General features: G+C 44.8%; 1 protein-coding gene across 14 annotated transcripts in view; it reads left to right on the forward strand.

Moving 5' to 3' along the window:
* Positions 1-22,854, forward strand: part of PTPRT (protein tyrosine phosphatase receptor type T) — a 970,716-nt gene that overhangs the window by 601,583 nt on the left and 346,279 nt on the right. For all 14 annotated transcript variants that reach the window (XM_073236577.1, XM_073236581.1, XM_073236583.1 and 11 more), the window contains exons 8-9: positions 4,666-4,962; positions 19,655-19,764. In XM_073236577.1, the coding sequence (XP_073092678.1) occupies positions 4,666-4,962; positions 19,655-19,764 (407 nt within the window). The remainder of the gene's footprint in view (positions 1-4,665; positions 4,963-19,654; positions 19,765-22,854) is intronic.

Here is a 22,854-nt window from a genome sequence, read left to right on the forward strand (position 1 = left end):
TCACCCTTAGGTCACCCCTTGGGCCTAGGGGAGCACACATGGAGGGTGGTCTGATCTTGGAAGGACAGACCAAGGAACAGGTTCACACAGGCCATGGAAGTGAGTTTTGGGCAGCGGGGCAGGGAATTCTGGGGTGTCATGTCCCTGGAGGCTGGTTCAGAATGGGAATCACAGGGATCAGGTTAGACCACTGACTTCTGCTCCAGGAGGAGGGTCTGAAGAGGCCCAAAGTGGGCCCCTTAATGCACAGGTCTCAGGACAGGGTCCCTGGTGCCAAGTCTAAGGACAAAGAAAGTTTACCCAGAGGCTGAGTCACTTAGATGTTCCAAAGAGAAGATGTACCAGCTTCCCAGACCCAGCCACTCTCTTCCCACTGTTTGTCATCTCATTGGCTGTTCCTTAAGGTCATATGGATGAGGCCCTATCTGGAGGCATAAACCACATGCTCTGGGCTTGGACATATTTACACAGGGGATGTAAATTCAACAAACCAATCTCCACTGCACACACATGACTTTCTCAGCAATTTCCAGCTTGTTTGCACCAGCCCCAGTGTAAACCTGAGACTCTCCCCCTGCTATCGGCAATTACTGGAGCAGCAGCTGGATTCAGTGGCTAAGGTTTCAGGGGGTCAGAGTGAAAGCATGCCTGCTTCCATCACACATCTTGAAAACTCGTTGCCATCGTGTCAGATTTCAGGACATTGTTTTGCTTGAATGCAAAAACAGATATGTTCACCTTAAAGACTCAGTGACATGGTGGAGGGGACAGAACAGGGACTGTGGAGCCAGAGGGTCTGAGCTCAGTTCTCAAGAACAGGTCACCATCTGTTCATCTCAGCTTAACAAACATGAACTGGCCCCTCGACAGACCCTGTGCCATATGTTGGGGTTGCTGGACAAACAGAACATGGTCTTTTGCAGCCTGGGAGGAGTGTTGGATACATGAGCAAGCAGTTCCTAGAAAGTGTAACAAATGCTGAATGGGCTGGGAGCCCAGAGCTCGGGACTTGGCTGTGTGGCCGTAGACAAGTCACATCTCTTCATTGGCCTCAATTCCCTATGCCAGAGACCTGTTCTCAGCCTGCCAGGGCTAGGAGATTTCCTTGAACTTCTTGATTTCCACAGCCTGGGGAACCCCCAGAAACATTTCTCAGTGTATCGGTAACCCACCTGGACATATTTCCTGAGTATCTTTTGCCTCTGGTCCCTGTGTTCCCAAGCGGTATCTTATTTGGCCTGAAGGAAGCATGCAGATCTCAGCTCTTCCTAGAAGCCAGAGGAACTCCATTCACAGTGAACCCTTTTGTGGTGTTCGGAGGACCTTTTGAAGATCCAGGGGTCACCTGGAGAACAGTCAAAGTGGGTTCCACCCGATATCCTGCCTTCCTGCTCACCCGCATCCTCTCCTACTCATTTCCACCAATGAGTGAAACCATTTTTCTCTTCTGAAGGCTGAGCGCAACTGATCCCAAGGCCCTGGGAATATAGCTTCTACTCTGAACAAGCTTCTTAAGACATTTCTCTAAGAAAAGCCATTTTCTCTAAGAGGAATGCCCACTGTTAGGCAAAGGCAATTTTCTCTCTTTCTTTATAATTCATTTTATACTCATTAGCAGCCCTCTGAGATTAGTGCAATGATTTCCACTTTATAGATGTGGAAATGGAGGCTCAGAGATGAAATGCCCTTGCCCAGGGTCACACAGTTAGTGAGCTGTGCACCAGCAGCTGGATTCGAGCCACGCTCTGCCAGGCTCCGCTATTCCCCATGGCCTGTCTGACGATGGTCCATCACAAGTGCTTCAGACAGGCAGGTGACTTCCCTGTTCTGGGACCTTCCTGCTCTGGGAGGGAATCTCTTTGCTTGTGGCAGTCTTGCAACACCCCTGCCCTCTTTGGAAAGGCAGACCACCTGTTCCTTCCTTTGAGAGGAGCAGAAAGGTGTCCATGTGCGCACTTCCACCAGTGAGCTGCAGGGAGACCGTAGGTGCTGGAGACCAGGTGTGAGAAGACAGGCCAGTGGCCAGCTTGTCACCTAATGTGATTAAGTCCCCACATCCTGCCCTGCTCCTGAGGGTCTGGCCACCTCTTCCTGACAGTCCTCGGCTTCCTTGCAGTAGTGCCCTGATGACTGTGACATGCCTCGTGTCAGTGCCCTTCCCCGGGTCTCAGGCCCTCTTGGTATCTGGCTGTTCCTCCCTGGAGTGGACGCACGGCACCTTCCAAGATCCCTCTGGGCAGGCACACCTTCCAACTTTGCACACTAGACATGGAGTCAGATGGACACAAGTTCAAAACCCCACTCGGCTACTCTATACAAGTTCCTAGACCTCTCTGGCCTCAGTTTATTAATCTAGAAAATGGGGTTGGCAGTTGGCCCTTCCCTTACAGGGTCACATGATGTTGCAGATGATAGCAGCCAGCACTGTGGCTGCTGGCCATGAACAGTGTTTTGTTTGATTGTTTCATTTGGGCTCATTGGAGATCCAAAAATAAATGTTTAACCTGAGCTGTGGTATCTCTTAACATGTTTGACAAAACAGGGTCTTAGTCTTGGACGTAAAAGGGTCTCAAATTATGGTTCTCACTATCAAGGTGAGGTGAGAGAGCCTTGAGGGCGACTGTCTTTTAGGGGCATGGCGTCAGTTTTGAAGGCAGAGGAGGTCGGTGAGGTCCTGAGCAGGGATGGGCGCCTCCCTGCCAGGGGAGTTCTGGCATCTGGACCTGCAGAAAGACCCCAGCTGGGCAAGGCTGGGGGGCGCTCAGGCTTCCCAGACAAACAGCTGCTCCATATCCCCACGCTTGTACATTTGTCCTATGCCATCCTGAGTTGCTAAACCAAGCAGTGGCAGCCACGACCCCACAGCTGTGGGGACTGAACTCTCCCCCTTCCACTCCACATGAGCTCAGCACAATGGGCCCTCAGCAACAGCTCGTTCAATGTCACATTTTCAAAGTCACCCATTTGCTTTGGAGACACTGGCTCTTCTTTACACAAAGGACCTGTGAACATGAATAATTAGGCTGTAAGAGTGACCGTGAACTCCTCAGCTGATCCAGGGCCAGGCTGCCCACTGTCCCCAGCAGTGTGTGAGCAGGTCTGGGCCGGCTTGCCAGGCTCTCTGACATTTCCTGGCATCCTTCTCCAAAGAGGGGCACTTTGAAATGTGTTCCTTGGTAACACTCAGACACAAGTCACAGGACATTCTCCCCGTGGGGACAGATCAGGGGGCTTAGCTGGCTTCAAGAGCCCTTCCCTCTTTCTTACTGCTGCATTGGTGCACAGACAGCCTTACCCTAAGTGATCTGAGGAGACCCAAGGAAAGATAGAATCCATCACTTTGCACAGGGTTTCTACCCAGCACTGCCACTTAAACCTTCAGAACAGACACAGCATACGAAGTCTATTATTTTTATTACCATGCCTATTACTGCAGAAGAAAAACCACCATATACTGAATGCTTATGAGGTTCCAGGTGCTATGCTAACTGCTGTGCAGACAACATCTCATGTAATTCCCCCCTACCCCCCAGTGCAATTAGCTACTATTACAATCACCATTTCATAGATGAAATAAAAGAGGGATCTACCTTGGTAAAGTCTGGTAGGTAGTGTGTAGGAAAATACTGACTTAATCTCTAGCCTGTGTCTACCTGCTCCCAGCTGAGAGAACCCGACTCTGGGACTTCCGCGGATGCTGACCACAAAGAAGTTAGGCCTCTATCATAACAAATGCCTAAACCTTAATATAGAAAGAGCTTTACATAGGAAGGTTCAAAAAAAATCATTGTGATTGTTATCATCTATTTTGTATAAAAACACCCATTGCTCTTGGGTAAAGTATAACCAATATTCATTATAAAATAAGATATAGCCAATGTTACATATGGGTCTAGAACCAAGAGGGGCAGGGTGGCGTGGGGGCATCACTAGCGTATGGAAACATGGCCAGATCTGGTTTTAGAATGATGTCCCTGGAGGGGAGAAGAAAGAAAGAAGGGTTGAGGGCTGCTGCAGTAATGATGAGCTGTGTTGTCTGTGAACGGGAGGGAAATTACACGGCATAGCCGCTGGGTCACAGTGAGTGCGGCGGGAGGCTGAGCGCGGTGTGCCGAGGATGTAGTGGGGTTTGCAGCCTGTGCACCTCGGGTGGGTAACTGAAGAGAGGTGCCTGATTTCCTAAGGAGAGAAGATGTGACCGGATCTAACCTAAGGAGGAGGGTCAGAACTCCAGCGACCTTCTAAGTTAGTACGTCCCCAGAATGTCGTGTGTGCTGTTGGCAGTGTCCAAGACAGCTTTCAGCTGTACCCTGCTGAACTTTTAAGAATGTAATAACGATTTTGCATTTATTTTTATGGTTAACATTTGGCTCACATACGGTTAACATGTAAATGGTTAACATTTATTTGTGCCCAGTGATTCGGGTGTTCCTTTTATATGATTATGTTTTCTTTTATATGCTTGTATCTAAGTAAGAAAAAGGAGTTTGATTTACAGAAAAACGTTAATTAAATTATCCTCTTTGTGACAAATATCAGGGAGGCCATGCCTGAGTGGCTGAGATAAGTTTAAACAGTTGTTCCCCACCCAGTTTTAGTGGGACACCCACCCCACCTTCCTGACTGTATCCTCAGAGCCCTGTGTCTTGCGTGCGTGTCTTGCAGACCCAGTGCACGGCCCGCAGAACGTGGAGATCGTGGACATCCGAGCCCGGCAGCTGACCCTGCAGTGGGAGCCCTTCGGCTATGCAGTGACCCGCTGCCACAGCTACAACCTCACTGTGCAGTACCAGTACGTGTTCAACCAGCAGCAGTACGAGGCCGAGGAGGTCATTCAGACCTCCTCCCACTACACTCTGCGGGGCCTGCGCCCCTTCATGACCATCCGGCTGCGGCTCCTGCTGTCCAACCCCGAGGGCCGGATGGAGAGCGAGGAGCTGGTGGTACAGACGGAGGAGGATGGTGAGCAAGGGAGGCGGGCTTGCTCAGGAACGGGGAGCGTTTGACCCGCCCACAGGGTCATGCCTTGCCTGTCAGCTGTGAGGTTTTTATTTTCCCTGCATCTTTAATCTCGCCCTCTGTATCCTGACTCTTTTCCAAGGTCTTGTGTGAAGGACCATATAGGTCGGGCATTGTGCACCTCCAGGGGGCGCTGTTCCCATAGACAACGGCAACTCTGCTGCCGACAAGTCCTCAACCAAACTGGGCCTCCCACACCCCCAGCCCTCTTCTCACTGGGCACCACCTTCTATGTCCAACGCTTAACCAGTGCCTCCCGAAAGAGAACGTGTATATTGTGTCATGTAAGCATGTTGAGTTTGGAAGTCAGACAACTCTGGATTTTGCAAGAATTAAAATCAGAAAATGCACATCAAGTGCTTAGCACACATATTGAACACACCTAGGACCAAAAACTCACCTGGTAGATCCTGTAGCATCTCAAACTCAATGTATCTAAAAATGAACTAATCTCCTTGTCTACACTGACTTCTCTCTCAGTGTTCCTCATCTCAGTGAACCACATCTGGGAGGTCAGGATAAAGACCTGACATTAGCCTGGGCACCCCTACTGATCCCATCCCACTCCCTGACCACCCCCACAGGTTCTGATGAATCTGCTTCCTGTAATTGACCTTCCAATACACCTCTGGAGTCGAGACTCCGGGAATACAAGGCCCCTGGCACTTCCTAGAACACATCACCTTTCCCGCCGCTCTGTCCTTGCCCATGCCATTTCTCCTGCTTGGACAACCCCTCCCTCCCTGTTTTCAGATGCTGTTAATCTTTCAAGTCTTTCCTCACATGCTACTTCCTCCAGGAAGTTTTCCCTGACTGCCCTGAGTCGGCTGGGTGTCCCTTCCTAGGCTCTCCCTGCACTTGGCTGGTAACTCTACCACAGCGGCTATCTCGTTTATGGGAGGACGGAACTTCTCGGAAACACTTCTCCATGTCTCTCTGCCAGTTTTCCCTTCGGCTGTGCTGCCTCTGGCCTTGTGGGTGTCTTTAGTTAGTTCCCTGGAGTCATCCTGGGATGTAGGTTTGTGTGCTGCGAATGGATTAAGGAGGTTTTCCCAGGGGAGACTGGGAAAGGAGTGGGGTAAGCAAGATAGGATAGGGGAGGGAGCTAAGGTGCTACTTCAGGTCAAGCCCAGCAAAGGGAGCTGCAGCCTGGGCCTGCAGACGAGCTCTGTGGGGCACTTTCTGTGCCCTTCTTGTTCCAGATCAGGAAAGGGAGCTGACAGCCAGTGGTTAAGGCTGGGATGGGGAGGGGTTGGGAAATAAATTCTCAGGACGTTTTGTTTACCTGCACATGCAGGCAAAAGGTCAAGGGGCACAAAAACGCTATAAAGGAAAGGGGTCTGAGCACTGACATCGTCAGGCAAATATCTCCGCTGGATTCAGTTGAGCCTTAGAACCTAAGGCAGAGCCTCTGCTGCGGCAGTCCTGTCTGCTCCTCTTGTTTCCTACCCAACACTCCTGAGTGACCCAGGACTCCTGGATCCCTGGTGGGTCCAGACCCACATCCTCAGCTGCAAAGTCCCATATAGAGAGAAAGGAGAAATGAAAAGATAAAGCCTCTTCTCACCCTGTCCCCTGATTCTTCTTTCTCGTAAGTCCCATCTTAGAACTGGAAGTTGTACACAACCCACCTTCATGACAGAGCCTTCCTGACCACCTTGAACTTCCGCATCCCAGCAACCCCTCAGACTGTGCTTCCCTCGGGGATGCCAGCAGTGGGGAACCTGGCCTTTGTCACCTCGGCCCCCAACTTCCTTCTTTGCAGCCCTCCCCCTTGATCAGCCTTGCCAGGTACTCTGAGGCCTCTGCCTCCTGTGAGCCCATTCCCACCAAAACTCCAACAGAGGGCTGGGCATCTCATCACAGCTTCATTCTGCAGCCCCAGAGCTGTGGCCCTGAGTTTAGCTTCTGGCAAAACAGCCAGACCATCCCTAGATCTGGCTCCAAACTGTGCAGCCCCACCTCCAGCAGGAAGGATAATACCCCGTTTGAGAAAGTGAACTCCGGAGCCATGTACATCTGGGACAAGTGGCTGAACCTCTCAGCTCCTTGGTTTCTTGATCTAAAAAAATGGAGATAAAAATAGAACCAACCTTACAGGTTTTTGTGCTCATTAAAAAGAAAGGTATGTAAAGAAATGGGAACAATGCCAAGCAGATTGTAAGTTTTCAATAAATATAGCTGCCACCTTTGCACTAAATCGCAGGAAAAAATATTCCTTGACAAAGGATTCTCCAGCTTGAGCACCCAGAAATCACCCACCTGCCCTAGGAAACCTCTCCATCACTCTAATTGTCCACTCCCAAATGCTTGTAGCAAATAGGTTATAGACTCTCAAGGACCGGTGAAGTGGTCAGTGCCCGGTGCGAGAAGTGGGGTCAGGGCAGGAAGGGTGGCCTAGGGACAAGTGCCCATGGAAAACCCCTAGTTGTTATGGAGGAGTCACTGTTGAAACCCTGCATGAAAATTGAGGACTCCAAAAACGAATGATAGGGTTTGGCCCAGGAGTGGCTCAGGGTGATTTCTTCAGGAGGTTCTGCCCACTGCTTTCTGGCGATTACCTATGTGAGCGATAGTGCACCCCAAGTCCCATCTTTAAACTCTGCCTCTTTAATAAACTTTGATAAAGCCTTTATCAAAACAATGTGAGAGCAACAATGCTTTAAAGTTAAATTTTAATTAAACACCATGAATAAAACATCAATTCCTACTCTACCAAGGTGTGTGGAGTTTCTCATAGTAAAAACACCAACCTCCACGATGCCGGCTCTCAGTCTTGTAGCTGTCCCGACGCCCCAGCTCAGGAGCCATGGGGCTCGAGGAAGGTCTCAGGAGATCACAGGCCTCCTCTGTGTGCAGGATTAGGTCCCGTTCCTCATGAAGAAGGGAGAGGCACCAGCTCTGTTTGCTGGGAACTCATTCACCTCCAGGACAAGCTGAGGAGGGGACACCACGTCAGTCCATTATCTCAAACGCCCTCGGGGAGCCAAAGAGCAACTTCTTAGCTTGAGTTGCCTGGACTCCTGCCACTTGCATCTGTGCTCCAACATTGTCTACTGGGGAATTTGTAGAATTTGTAATTTCAGCACCTCTGGGGCTTTGCGGGCCTGGGATGCAATGTGCCTCTGGAGAGAGCAACTCCTGGCCTCTGAGCCCTGTTGCTTCATCTGGGAAGCAGCTGTTGAAAGGCGACTAAACAGGCTTCAGCATTTGTTAACTCTTTTGTTCATGTATATATATGTATGATACGTAGGTATATGTATTTAATATGGAAATATCATTTACAAAAATACATACATTGTTTTTGACTAACTGAAAGTAAACAGCAGAAATCGTTGACACCTGACCCCAAAGCACTTTAGCATGCATGACCTAAGGTCAAGGACATTCTCCTACATTCCATAGAACATCTAAGAAATTTAGCATTAATTTAAAAAATAATCAAATAGACAATCCATGTTCACATTTCCAATAATGTTAAGCCTGATTTTATGTGACCAACCAGACTATGAGACATGTTTGTCCAAAGGGCTACATGGGTTGGTGATGCATATTTCTTACCGAGTCTGTCATGTCCAGGGGTCCATAATGTCAGGGAGCCTCTCTACTGGTGATTTGGTGACTTAGCTGAGATGGAGTTCACCCATTCCTTCCACTATAAATGTATGATTTCCCTTTGTAAATTAGCAAATCTGTGCAGTGACACTTTGAGGTGGTGAGAGTATCTTATTCTCCACCTTTTCACTCAGTGGTTTTAGCATTTCTTGATAATCCTCACCTGAATTAATTATTGCACAGATATTTACAAAAGGGTGATTTTTAAACTTAACTTTCCCTCTGCATGTATTAATTAGCATTCTTCTTTATAGAAGAGCTTTTCTTTCCTTATCCCCTTCCCCATTTTCAGTATCCCTATTGACTCATAGATCATTTTTTGATTCAGTGCATTAAAATCCATTAATATCCTCATTTTTTTCAATGCTCAAATTATCTCATGTATGGTTAGTGGGATTCCTTTAAAGTTGGTCTTTTTGATATGGTCTCATTAGTCTCCTTTGCTCCTAGAACATAATATTCTGGACTATCCTTGTAGTTGCCCCAAATGTGAAGTCAACCATTTATCTAAGGATTTCTGGTTGTTTTCAGGGGGCAGTGGTATTTCAGCACTAAGGCATACATCCTAGGTGGGCTCAGTGGGGTGTTATTGCCTCTAGACTGTTCAAGAAAGTAGAGCTGGGGAATATAATTTACCTGTTTTAAAGCATGAGCTCATAGGGATTCAAATCCAACACCTCAGGATTCTCCTGCCCTCACCCTCAATCCGTGTATTTATCTCCTTCCTCCCACAGTGAGAGTCCCAGTTCCCAACATCCATGCCTTTTTCATTTGCCCCATCCTACAATACACATAAATAATTTCAGAATTGCAATACCAATTCCCCTAACAAACCAGAAAATTACTAAGTTAAAGATTTTCTTTTCAGTTTTTCTCTCCTTGGGTAGTCAGAATGCCATAGCCAAAGGTTCATTCTTTTCCCTGTATGCTTATATTACCAATTTGATACCCAGTTAGGTTTATTTGTCTCAGTTTTAAGATTTGTCTTCCCACCCTTGTCCTTTTTTATTTAATTTCATTGTTTTTAACATCAAAGCAGTTGTGTGGTTCAAAAGTCAAAAGTATATAGAAAGGTTTACTCAGAGAAACATTACCACCATCTTTCTTTCCCACTGCTCCTACCCATACCTAAAAGGTAACCATTTTTATTAGTTGCAGATATATCATTTCTATAATTTTGCAGAAAAGTAAAAACTATTTTTCTTTTTAAAATTTTTATACAAAAGGTAGCATAATAGATATACTCTGCATCTTGTATTTTTGTTCACTTAATATATCCTGGAAATCACTCCATATCAGTTTGTACAGATTTCTGTCATTCTTTTTTACAAAATACATGGGACTTCATTGTCTGGATAGATGATGGTTTATTCAAGCAGGGTCCTGTGGATAGTTATGTTGTTCTCCTTATTTGCTATGGTAAATAATATTGTAGCAAATAGCCCTGGACATGTTGTTTGGTATTTGTGGAGATGTATTTTCAGGGTAAATTCCTAAAAGTAGGATTGCTAAGGTATAAAGATAAACACACATGCATTTTTGTTAGGTTTTGACAGATACTCCTCCATAGATGGTGTATCATTCTACATTTTCACCAGCAATATCATTACATTTTATCTGAACACGCAATGTGAAAAAGCAAACAGTATTATTTTTCCTATTTTACAAAAAGGAATAGGCTCCCATATAATATGTAAGGATATAAAAAATAATTGATTATAATGAATAATATAGTATATAACATGTTAATATAATTGATATGTAGTATAATTAATCACATATATATGTTATTTCATTTAATACAGTAACTAAAGTTTCACTGTAGGGAAGACTGACGTATCTCAGGAATAAGTGTCTGTTTTCTATGTGCGTTTCTAACAAGTCTAATTATGTGGTTTCTCAGTCACAGGAAGCTAGAAGAAGGCTACGTGTTGCCAGGGACAGGAAAATATGTAGTAACAGGATGCAGCGTTTAAAGTCTGCAAAAAGGGGAAAGAGGAAAGAAAAGCATAAAAGACAATAACAACAAGGCAGTGAGTAATTCAGTCCAGAGTTAATGGAAGGGCAAAAAGCTATACCCACCTTAGTAAGTCCTGAAGGCATCACTTAATTAGAGCTCAGTACATTTTTGATGTTTACAAAGGTGACCTCGAAATATTATAAAGGGTAAGGAGAAATGTAATTATGGTTTCCGAATGCCCTCCATGAGCTAGGCGTTGTGCTAATAGTCTTCATTTGTACAGTCAGCTGCCAAATACCTTGACGTAGGTGCTATTGACACGGGTGCAGAAGGGAACCTGAGGCTCAGAGAGTTTAAGGAAGCTGTCCAAGGTTACCAAGTAACAAATGGCAGAGCCAATAAATAGATTCCAAAATATTTTCTGTGATTTTTTTCCCCTCACCCCATCTAATATATAATCCTATGCCTGGCAAAAACCTCCCTACCTTTATTTTTTTCTGTGGCATTTATCATCCTCTGAAATACTGTGTGTGTGTATGTTTGTGTGTGTGTATGCATATATATGTATATTTACTATATGCATGTGCATGTATACATATATATGTTTATTGTCCCTCTGGTACATTGTAGGTGCTCATTAACTATACGCTGAATGAATGAACATCTGAAATCAAAGCCCATGCCTCTTTCACAATATCACAAGGCCCTGTTTTTGTATATATACATATATATAATATGTGCATATATATGAAACTAAGAATATGTATTATGTATTTTATCTTTATTCAAAACTAACTCATAATGGCTTTCTAGAGCTGATCATTAGCCTCTCTTCCCACCTGTGAGTTCTGTGATACCACATTCATTGCTTGAAATCTGCCACAATGGGGAAACTTACACCACAGAAATAGGCGACACGCTGGTGTTTTGTTTTTCTTGGAAAACTGATTGTGGCACATGTACTAGTCCATTAAAAAGATAAATTTGATGTCTTAAGATGGAAAAATTTACCCAGAAATCATTCTCTTTCCTCTGGCAAGACTGGAAAACACAAGTAGACTGAAGTTGTCTAAATCTGTCTTGTCTCCATAAGACTCACTTGGGGGTCTCATGTAATGGTGGTGGCCTCTGAACTATTTTTAAATCATTTCGATTTTTCTTAAGTCAGTTCTGAATCTCCTTAAAATGAACAACAGCCAACTAATCAACAAACATGGCCCCTGGAATGGGAAGACCCAAACAGTGACCCAGACAAGAAAAGCTGGAAGGCAAACTTCTATTGACTGTGCAAGACTCTGTGCTTCCACGTAAGCTGACTTTTCACTTCTCACACCTACCCTCAGAGTCCACCATCATTAGCCCCATGGTCCAGATATGAAAATGGAGAGGAGGAAAGGAGAAGAGAAGAGAGGAGAGGAGAGGAGAGGAGAGAGGAAAACTTCCCTTCATTACACTCTGTCCTCTGTTATGTTGAAATGAAAATTTCCCTTAAATTACCACCTGACTTTTAGGCACAAGAAAACATCTGGTTTAATTACAGTGAATTTACATGAACCTCCTGACAAGAAGCACAGTTAAAATTAGCAAGTTTCATGTGTTCTTTTTTTTATTTTGAAGAGAATGAAATTATAAAGTAATTAACCTTTGTTGTGGAACTCTGTCAAAAGGATGGAAAGTTCCATGCTGTTAGATAGAAGACGAAACGGAATTGTGGAAAGGGAGTATGTGGATTCATTAAAGAATTATAGGGAAAGAAAAAAAGGGTAAAGCAGCACAGAATCAGAAGAAAAGACAAAAAAAGGAATCTTTCCCAAAGAAGGCTTTTCACAATGAAACAGAAAAAGGAAAAATAGAAGAAGACCCAGTTGAATCAAAAGAAAGTTAGTTTGCTTCCTTGAAAAGGACATCTTGGCCTGTGGGGTAGGAGGGTGGTGTGGTACAAAGAGCCTTGGCCTGGAGCTGAAATGTCCTGGCTTTGCCACCAACAGCTCTGCGATTGCCTTTCAGCTTTTCTGAACCCACGTCTGCCAGGTGGTGGAAGAAAGGTTGTTCAGGAAATACTTCTGGGCTGAATCCAGGCTCCATCCACTATTTTGTTATGCCATCTTGGTTAAATACGTTGCATTCTGTACACTGGAGTACCTCCATCTGTAAAATGGGGATGATAATAGAACCAGTTTCTTGAACTAATGCATGAAAGTCTATATGTAAAGCTCTTAACTGCTTCTCTGCCAACAGCTGTACTAAGTGGGGTGTGGCCAATACCAGACATGGAAGACAGATTTTTAGTCAAGGGTATATAGGTAGGAAAAACCAAACCAAGGCATTGTGCAAAATTCCTGTTAGTCATGGGCAAGGGGCCACTTTAAAGTAACCTGTAATACAGCTGTAATCTCAATTTCAGATCTCACTCTGACCATATAAATAATGAGTGCAACAGTGTTCCAATAAAATTTTATTGACAAATCAAACACCTGGTTGTGTTTGCCACAGCTAAAGTTTGCTGGCCTTTGATCCACACTCATCCCCTCTCATTATTGCCTCCAATATCTTGGCTTTAAAATCCATCCACATGCTAATGACTCCCCCACCTGATATCTCCAGGCGAGTCCTCTGCCCTGCCCTCCAGAGTCATTTATCTAACTGCCTATTCAACCTGTCTACCTGGACTGCTAATCAGCCTCTGGAATTAAGCATGTGCAGAGTTGATCTCCTGCTCATCCTTCAACCACTACCACACTCCTTGTCCCCACAGTCTCCTTATTCTCAGTTAATGACCCCTGCATTTTATCCATGGCTTAAGTCAAAAACCTTGATTCCTGTCTTTTATCACACCCAAGGCCTTGGATTGCACAACTCCAGGATTCCCTTCATTACACTCTGTATGAAGGGAAACCCTTTGCCCTGTATCCTCTAAGATCGACGCCCCCTTTCTTTGCATGGAGCAGCAACCATGCTCGCTACCCACATCCCGGCCATCAGCACATCTCTTGACTCATTCTTTCAAATATAGCAAGACCGCAACGATTTCTTACAGCCTCTACTGATAGCTCTTTGGTCCAAGCCACTGTGATCTGCAGTCTGGATTATTGCAGTCTCCTACATGAGTGCTCAGCTTCAGCTCCGGCCCCTGCACTATTTCCTTAGCACAGCAGCCAGAATGATCTTAAACCATGAGGCAAATGACATCATCACCCCTATGCTCAGAACCCTACAGTGGTTTTTCATGTCACTGCCATTAAAAGCCCAGTTCCTCCCCAATAGCTCACAAACCCCATGTGATCAGAACTCCTACTTCTCAGTGCCTCTCTGACCTCATCTCCTTCTACCTCTGCCTTACTACAAAATCCAGTCACTGTTCTCAAATATGCCAATTGTGTCCCTGCCTCAGGACCTTTGCATGTGCCATTCCCTCTAACTAAATGATGTTTCCCCAAAATAAACAGGGCTGGTTCCTTCACCTCTTTCAAGTCAGTTTCTTTCAGGAAGTTCTTCCTTAGCCATTCTTTTAAAAACTAGAAGCTTCCAACACCTTACCCTTTGTCCCTCTTCCCTGCTGTATTTCCTTAGCATTTATCATTTGACATACTGCATATTTCACTCTACATTTTATTATCTATCTTCTCCCACTAGAATGTATGCCAAGGAGGCAGTGATTTGTTTTTCTATTTTGTTTAGTGGTATTTCCAAGTATTTAGAACAGTGCCAGGTAGATAATAGGCCGGCAATAAATATGTTATTGAATGAATAAATCCTGAGTCCTCAGAGACAAAATAGATTTTAAAATTACTGTAAAAATCAGAAGAAGATTGTAGAAAGCTGCTTAATATACTCTGTAAGCTGTGAGGAAATATGACTTCCATGATTAGTGGTATAACACCAGTCAGAGGTAATAGACAGAGGTAAGTACACGAAGGAAAATAGTAACGATCATAACTGATTCTGCAAAAAATTCAAATTGGTGATCTCTAGGCTCTACGAGAGCCGTTCTCAGAGAACGTGATGGGACCAGGGGGAGGAGCAGACACACAGGGTAAGGACTTTGTGCCAGGCACTTTGCTAAGCACTTTACATGTATTGATATTTCAAATTCCCACAATGCCTATGAATTAGGTACCTATTGTACCTCCACTTTAAAGCAAGGAAGTGAAGGCACAGAGAGGTTAGCAGCTTTCCCCAGATTATACAGCAAATAAGTAGCAAGAACAGGACACAAACCCAGGCAGTCGGGCTCAGCTCACGAATTTAGTCATTGTGCAATACCCCCTTGTACGCATGCATGGTACAAATGAGCTTTTCGATTCAAAGTGGTGATCTGATCATTCTTAAACTACTTTCCTGAAGAAATTTGGAGAAAAGTACCATTAAACTTGCCTTGAGAACTATAAGAGGAAGCCATTCGCATACCCAAAGGAAGTAATGCAAGGGAGGCAGTGTTGGAGGAGGGGGACCTAAATGGGGAAAAATGACCTCATTGAAAGAACCCCCTGCCCCCCACCACAGGGCACAGGAAGAAAAGCCTTTAAGTCCACTGGCATTAATATCCTCAAAGTCTGACTGCCCAGGGCTGAAGGCAATGTTGGGCTATGGAGCTGTGGATGGGAGTGTGGGTTGGGGATGGAGAGACCTCAGTGTTGTGGGCATCTTTATATGCCAGTCTGCAGGCAGAAGACGGAAGCTCTCATTCCACACGTGCATATGGGGGAGGGATTTAATGACAGGCTCTTTGAGAACAGACACTCCAGGCAAAGGAAGGGACAGTGCTCACATACTTCAGGCTGCCCCCCCAAAACACCAAAAATGTCCCCTTTCTGAAGGCTTTCTGACTCATTATAAAAAGTGCCATTTGCCCCCAGAAAAGAAAGAATGCAACTGAAATAAAAATTCTGATGGGACATTTCTGAAGATTTGTCAAATTACTCCTCAGTTCTTCTAGAAGAATAAATGGGTACTGAGAGTCCAGAAAACTTTGCAAAAAGAAGAATAATAAAAGCAAGGGAGTTTTTCTATCGCATATTAAAACATGTTATATCAGTGCGACAGAGAGGTACTTTCGGAGTTGAAGCTATGACTCAATGAAATAGAAAACTACACAATATATGCCAAGATGTGATATAATTTGACATATTAATAAAATGGTATTTGAAATCACTGAGGAAAGTTCTGATCAGTCAGTGGTCCTAAGAAAACTATAAAGAACTATTGTTAGATTTTTACTTTGTATGATACATAAAATAGATTGCGGATGGATTAAAATGTCAGGTTTACAAAGAAAAAGATGGGAATACATCATAAAATAAGTAGAAGACAATACAGATGACTGTTTATCTGATCTGGGGTGAGAAAGAGAATTTGCTGCAAACTGGCACTGAAGGAGGAGACCAGGTGACCTAGTGCTGCTGGCTTAGAGTTCACGGCCACACCCTGCGTCAGGTAGACCCTTCCTGACCAGTAGCCTCGGCATCACCCCATTCAGCTTGCTTTCCACATCTTAAAGAATCTCCCCTTCCACCACACTTTTGTTTTCACCCTCTCTTCTTCAGAGCCATTCGGACACCTCACCCCACGTCCCCAAAGCATGTGCACATTTTCATCTTTTATCTCCAGGAGGGAAAGTACTTTCTTTGCACCCACCCCCTGCTCCCACCTCTCCAGGACCCTAGCAAAGTCAGCTCTTTCCTCTTCCTTTCCCACCTTCTACCTCTTACTTCAGTTTTGGATTTGTCCATGGTTGCCCTGAGTCATGCCACAACCTCTCCCGTCTTGGGGAGGGACCCCTGCTCTGGCCCCGCATCTCACCCCTGCTGTGTCTTGCATTCCCCGCCCACTCACAGCCATCACCGCTCACCTGTCTCAGGACAATCCCCTGCCTTCCACTCTCTTCTCCACCCACTGCAGGATGGCTTGTGACCTCAATGTGCTCCCTAAATTTTACATGCTCAGGAAACAAGTAGCCAGGAAGACACTAAATTCAGTGGGCAAATTGAAGGTCACATTTTAGTTGACCATCCAGCCGTATTTGTCACTGTTACCCAGTCCCTTCTTGGTCCTCCCTTGGCTTCTACATCGACAGCTTGCCTTCTTGCTGTTCCCCTTGCCTCTCTGTACACAGCCCTCCACCTCAGTTTCTCAGTGTCTTTGCTTTTTCCTAATTGTTACGGTTGGAGTTCCTCTGGGCTTAGTCCTACACCTGCTTTTGGTGTCCCTTTTTGCATTCTTGCCACGAGATCTATTCCCTGCCATGGTTTCATTTTGTTATTACTGGCCCGTCTTGTATATCCAACTCCTACTCAACATTACCACTTCAGTGTCCTACATACCCCTCAAATGAAGTGTGACCATCCGAGTGCACAGCATCCTTCCAAAACGAGCCCTCCTCTGAGGCTCCCTGTCCCTGACCCACTGCACGGGTATAAAAGAGAAGAGCTGGAGTCTCTTCCCTCCTTCCTCCTTATCCATCACCACCAAATCACAGTTGATTAGCACTCCCAGATCTCCCAAACAGTCTGCTTCCCGTCCACACTGCCATCACCCTGCTCCAAATTACCATCTCTTCTCCCCAGGGATGGATTTTCACCTCTGCTCTTGCCCTTGCAAAACTCTCCACCACACTCCATCATTCACCCTCCCTCTTTGCCCTACTTATCCGTAACTTCTACTTATCCATTGAGTCTAACTTATTTTCTACTTACTACCCTGATTTGCCAGACTAGATTTTTCTCTGCTTGTTAAAATTCTCCCAGTACCTTGTGCCTGTACTTCAAAGTCTTGATAACAATTTTTAAAAAATAATTGTGAGTGTCATTATTTATTTAATGTCTGTCTCCCTTCCCAGAATACAAGCTTTATCAAGCCTTAGGTTATCTCTGTCTTTGTCATGGGTATATCCCTAGAGTCCATCACAGTCCCTTGGTCATATTAAGTAGTCAATAAATATTTGTGGAAAGGACGAATGGATAAGGAAAAGCAATAAGAGATCAGACTACTTAGAAGCTTCTACACACCTACAGGATTTAAAAAGCAAATGAAAAACTGACAGAAGTATTTGTAACCTATGCGGAAGAGCTTATATCCTTAAAAGCAGATTATAATTACAAGCCCCTAAGATAACGATGAACAAAAAAGAAGAGCCATACAGGAAAATGAGCATGGAGTATAGAGAACATGTTTATAAAAGAATCCATGCAAACGGCCAGTTAAACTGGAGGGGAAAAATCTTCACTCTCCAGTATTCCGGAAAAGATACACATACATACATACACTTAATTTTTTAAATAGCCAGTGTTGGCAAGGACAGGAAATGCATAATCTTCTGTTGGGGAACTCAGAATGCTAACAAACTCTGGAAAGCAATCTGGTAATATGTGTCCAAGAGCCTTAAATATAAAATAGTTCCTCTACTTTGGCCCAATAAACTAATTGCTAAGAATTTATCTTAGGGACATCAGCAGAGTTGTGTGTCATTGCTTACTGATAAGAATGCTCATTTCAGTGTTATTTATAATCATAAAGAATTCAAACAGAATTTTATACCCCATAATAGAGGATCAGTCACAATAATGGAGCATTAAGATGCATGGCCCCAAAAAACTTTGAAGGATTTTTTATAAAAACTCTGTGATCTGTTTTGCAACAAAAGGTCACCGTATAATATGCACAGTGGGAGTTGAATTTTTAAACATGAAATATGTATATGCACAGGCATAAAAATTCTGGAAAAAAATCTCCAGTTAAGGGATTGTGAATGATTTTTGAACCTTTTTGTATATTCTTAATGTTCAACAAATTCTTTGTATCATGTGCATAGTGAGAAAAAATAAATGTATTTTAATTTGACAACAGGGAACTGATTGCAGCATATGGCCAAGGCTATATCTAGAGAGACATAGCATGATAATTAAGAGTATATGCTTTGCAGCTCACAGGCAGGTGTTCAGTCCCTCTTTACAACTTAAGAGTTGTATGACCTTGAGCAAGTTACTTAATTCTCTCAGCCTCAGTTCCCTTATCAGCACAAAGGAGATATGCCTACTGGGCAGAGCTGTTTTGTGGCTTCAATAAAATAAAGTATGTAAAATTCTGATCCTAGAGTAAGTGCTTAGTAAAAGTACCTGCTTTTATAATGTCAAAATACAAATAAGTCCAGTAATGATTTACATGAATTGATGATTCCCCTAGGGATTATAACTGGAAGTTTGCAGAATCATTTATTTTATGGTTCGGCATCTTCCAGACTGTCCTAATAATGATGGTGGAGTCTAGCAGGAGGGTGCTGGCGGGAGCTGACATGGGCACAGAAGCAGCCCAGGAAAGGTTCTGCTCATTAGGGCAAAATGCTAACATGAATCCCTTATTCACCTCTCATCCAGCAGGCAAATGGTTATGAAACATCTACCATGTGCCAGACATTGATTCAGACTCAGCAGTGAGACAAACAAGCTGCTGTCTTGCAGCGAGATGTGCTTCTGCTGATTGGATTGAGGTTTCAAGGCACATAGTTCCTGTTGGATTCGGGAATTAGGAAACTGAGGAAGCACTTGCTTGGCGAGAACTTGATAGGGTTAGGAAAATGAGAGTGTGGCTCACTTGGCATTCCTCAAACACCAATCCTAAGGCAAGAATCTACTTCCAGAATCCGTCCTGCTGGCAGGGCTGGTGCCTGCTGATGTCCTCCGTACCCTGACCAGCTTTAGCTTGAGAACAGACTTGCTCAGTTTGCAGGTGAAGAGCCATTGACCTCCCAGGAGAAAGCTTAGCAAACTAGAGCCCACAGATCAGTACCAGCTCATTGCCTGTCTTTAGAAGTAAAGTTTTATTTTGGAATTTTGGAATGCATCTCCACCTATTCATTTACAGATTGTCTGCAGCTGTTTTTGAACTACAAGTGCAAAGATGAGTAGTTGTAACAGAGACTGTGGTCCCCCCCCCTCCAATCCAAAGCCTCAAACATTTATTATCTGACCCTTTACAGGAATACTTGGCCAGTTCCTGTTCCAGGTCAGTGGGACTGGGGAACTGAGTTGGAAGGTGACATCAAGCCCTAACTTTTCTCTCCTGCAGTTCCAGGAGCTGTTCCTCTGGAATCCATTCAAGGCGGGCCCTTTGAGGAGAAGATCTACATCCAGTGGAAGCCTCCCAATGAGACCAATGGGGTCATCACACTCTATGAGGTAAGGACACCACATCTTTTGCTGTATCACTTGGTTTGGCTCTATTTAATTTACTTCAGCCTGGAGTTGGTGAATAATTACTGAGTGCAGAGCTCCATTAAGTGCATGAAGGTAAGTGAGACATGGCTTTCCAAAAGGTTTTGGGCAACAGGATGGGAAGAAAAAGCAAGGGCATGCGGTTGTGCCGTCTTTGGTGACAGCCTCAATGACAAAGCAAATTGCACATACCACACACTGAAGCGATTCCCCATCTCTTCAGTGTGAGGGAGTCAGGGCTTGGGGATATAGCTGAGGAGACCCAGGCCCAGCAAACAGTACACAGCTCATCAGGAAAGCCGCAGTACCCATAGGGTGCTCATCCTGGGCTTGCAAAAGAATCTCAGGGTCATTCTGTACCCTGGAGGTACATAATTTTGAGTTTTAACGTTGCTCTGTGGCCAAGGCGTATTGACTGGCACCCAGGTGATGGTGTCACAAGGCACCCCATAGGATGAGCAGAGCCTTCCCATATCAGGGCTGAAGCTAACGTCCTCAGGCAGGCATGCACACATCAAGCCAACACATGTGGCTTCCTGAACACTTGCACAACCAGGACACATTGTACTGAAGTATGTTGAAAAGCAACAACAAAGAAACACAAAAAAAATCCAATAGGGCTGAAATAGGTAAATTCTAGTACTGGGATATGGACACGATTGACCCTCCTCAGCCTCTACCCCCATATATTCTGAGATATCAGGAGATTGTGATACCAGCTGCTGTAAGGAAACACCTAGATGCAGAAGGTAGGGCATGGAAGCCGGAATGATGGAATCTAGGACCCTAGTGGCTCTACCATAGTGTCAGTGACTTTTGGCAGGTTCTTCTCTCCAAGCCAGCCTCAGTTTCCTCATCTATATAATGGAGTGGTAACGGCTGCTTCAGGGTTCCTCTAGGGAGTCTGAGAGGGGAAGGCCACAAGCATCCCCAGGCCGAAAAGCACTACAGACCCATGAAAGGACTTAAGACACTGGGTGCTCATACAGAAAGACACACCCATTGAGAGCAGGCTTGGGGAAGACTATTTCCCCATAAGGGAGGATGAGTTCTTGGGAGGAAAATCAAGGAGCTCGTGATGAGGGAGAAATACTCAGGATGAATCTGATGGTCACAGAAGTTCTCTAGAGAGACCTGGGTGGACCCCAGCCCTCTGTGAGGGAAGGAAAAATGCTCCATCCTGGTTAAAGTGCTTAAGAAAACACCTTCAGAAAATGACTTATCTCACTAAACACAGCATTGGAAGAAGAGCTAACATCTCCATCTCGGCCACGTGGTTGGGAGAAGCTTTCTTCCTGGGGACATTGGTAGAGGAAGTGAGGTGCCCTAATATGGAAGCACCTTGCCCCAGATGTGTTCAAATCCTTGTCTGGGAAGAGAAGGACTGGAAACTTGCCTGAAACAAGAGTCAGCCATTTCAAAGCTACATGCTGTTCTTTGTGAAGTAGAAGCGACAGTTTCACACACAGACATACACAAGGTAAACCCTGCTTGAGTGAACATGGGTGCACACACAGCTGTGAGCTAGACACCCTGCTTGAGTGAACATGGGTGCACACACAGCTGTGGGTTAGACACCCCGCTTGAGTGAACATGGGTGCACACACAGCTGTGGGTTAGACACCCCGCTTGAGTGAACATGGGTGCACACACAGCTGTGAGTTAGACACCCTACGTGAGTGAACAAGGATGAGCACATAGCTATGAGTTAGACACCCTGCTTGAGCAATAGCTCCTTCAAGTTGAGGCCTCATTGCAGGATGCCCTCTCTGGACCTCTGGTCACGAAAGTGGGCACCCTTCTCACTTTCATGTGAACCCAGTGCCTTGAAGATTTTTAAGGACATGGGAATGTTGGCATTCCCGTGAGGAGCTCTACAAGGGAGCTATGGTGAGACACCTTCAAAGGGGCTTCTTGGCTGGAGCAAAGCACCTTCAAAGCACCTGGGTTATGACTGCAGAGAGCCCGAGCTGTGAGGCTGCTGCCGTTGCACTTGGTTGTGAGCATCTGAGGCTAGCTTTCAGGATATGCCAAAATTTGTACCTGTTGCTATAAAGAGAACTAAGGAGGTCATGGGCTTAGGCCATTGTGTTTTGAGGATAAACATGGCTGTGGGCATGTGTATCACAAACTAGTAAGGCCTCAGAAGGTAAAAATGTTGACTTTTGAGGTCAGACAGCCTAGTTCTGAAGCCCAGCTCTGCCACTTACCTTGGGTACATCAGGTAATCTTTCAGTTATATTTCACCAGAAACATAAACATACATTTAGGGCTGTGTTTGGCATTTAGAAATAATATTGATAAATGTTTGCTCTTATCATTACACAAAAAATGAGGAAATCGAGAAACAGAGAAACGATATGGAAAGACTAAGGTCACACAGCCAAGGTGGCAAATTCATGGATCCTGAATTCAAGTGCGACGTCTTGCTTTTTACTCAGTGTGGTTCACAGGCCAGCAGCATCGGCATTTCCTGGGAGCCAGTTAGAAATACAGCATCTCAGGCCCCACCAGATCTCCTGAATCAGTCTCCATTTTAACAAGGTCCCTGGGCGATTCCCATGGGCATTCAAGTTTGAGGAGCACTGGACTTCTCCAGACGACAGCATTCTTAAGGAAGTTCCTACAGTTGAGGAGAGCATATATCCTGAGCAGACAGATCGGGGGGCTCCTCAACACTGGTCAACCCAGTCCTGCCCTAGATAGTAAGCAGGACACCTTGCTTTTAAAGACATTTACAACAGAGTAATTGTTTATGAGGCAATTTACAAATTTAATTAGATGAAACGAATTTGAATTTTTTAAATTAGCTTCTGGTTGTAATTTCTAGAGAGAAATCTATAAATTACAAATCACCCTCTTCTGGCCTCAAAAAGTATATTTTGTGACAAAGAAAAATAGGATGACCCAAACAGAAGAGAAATCCAGGATTGTCTATACCTTCCTATGAACAAGCTAGGACTCAGCAAAGTCAATATACAAAAAAGGGGTTGGGGTAAATGAGGGTTAGGATGTGTAAATACTGTAATTATTGTTCAACCCAGTAGGTCCAAG

Source organism: Manis javanica, chromosome 5, assembly GCF_040802235.1.
Source record: "Manis javanica isolate MJ-LG chromosome 5, MJ_LKY, whole genome shotgun sequence".
Classification (NCBI taxonomy): domain Eukaryota; kingdom Metazoa; phylum Chordata; class Mammalia; order Pholidota; family Manidae; genus Manis; species Manis javanica.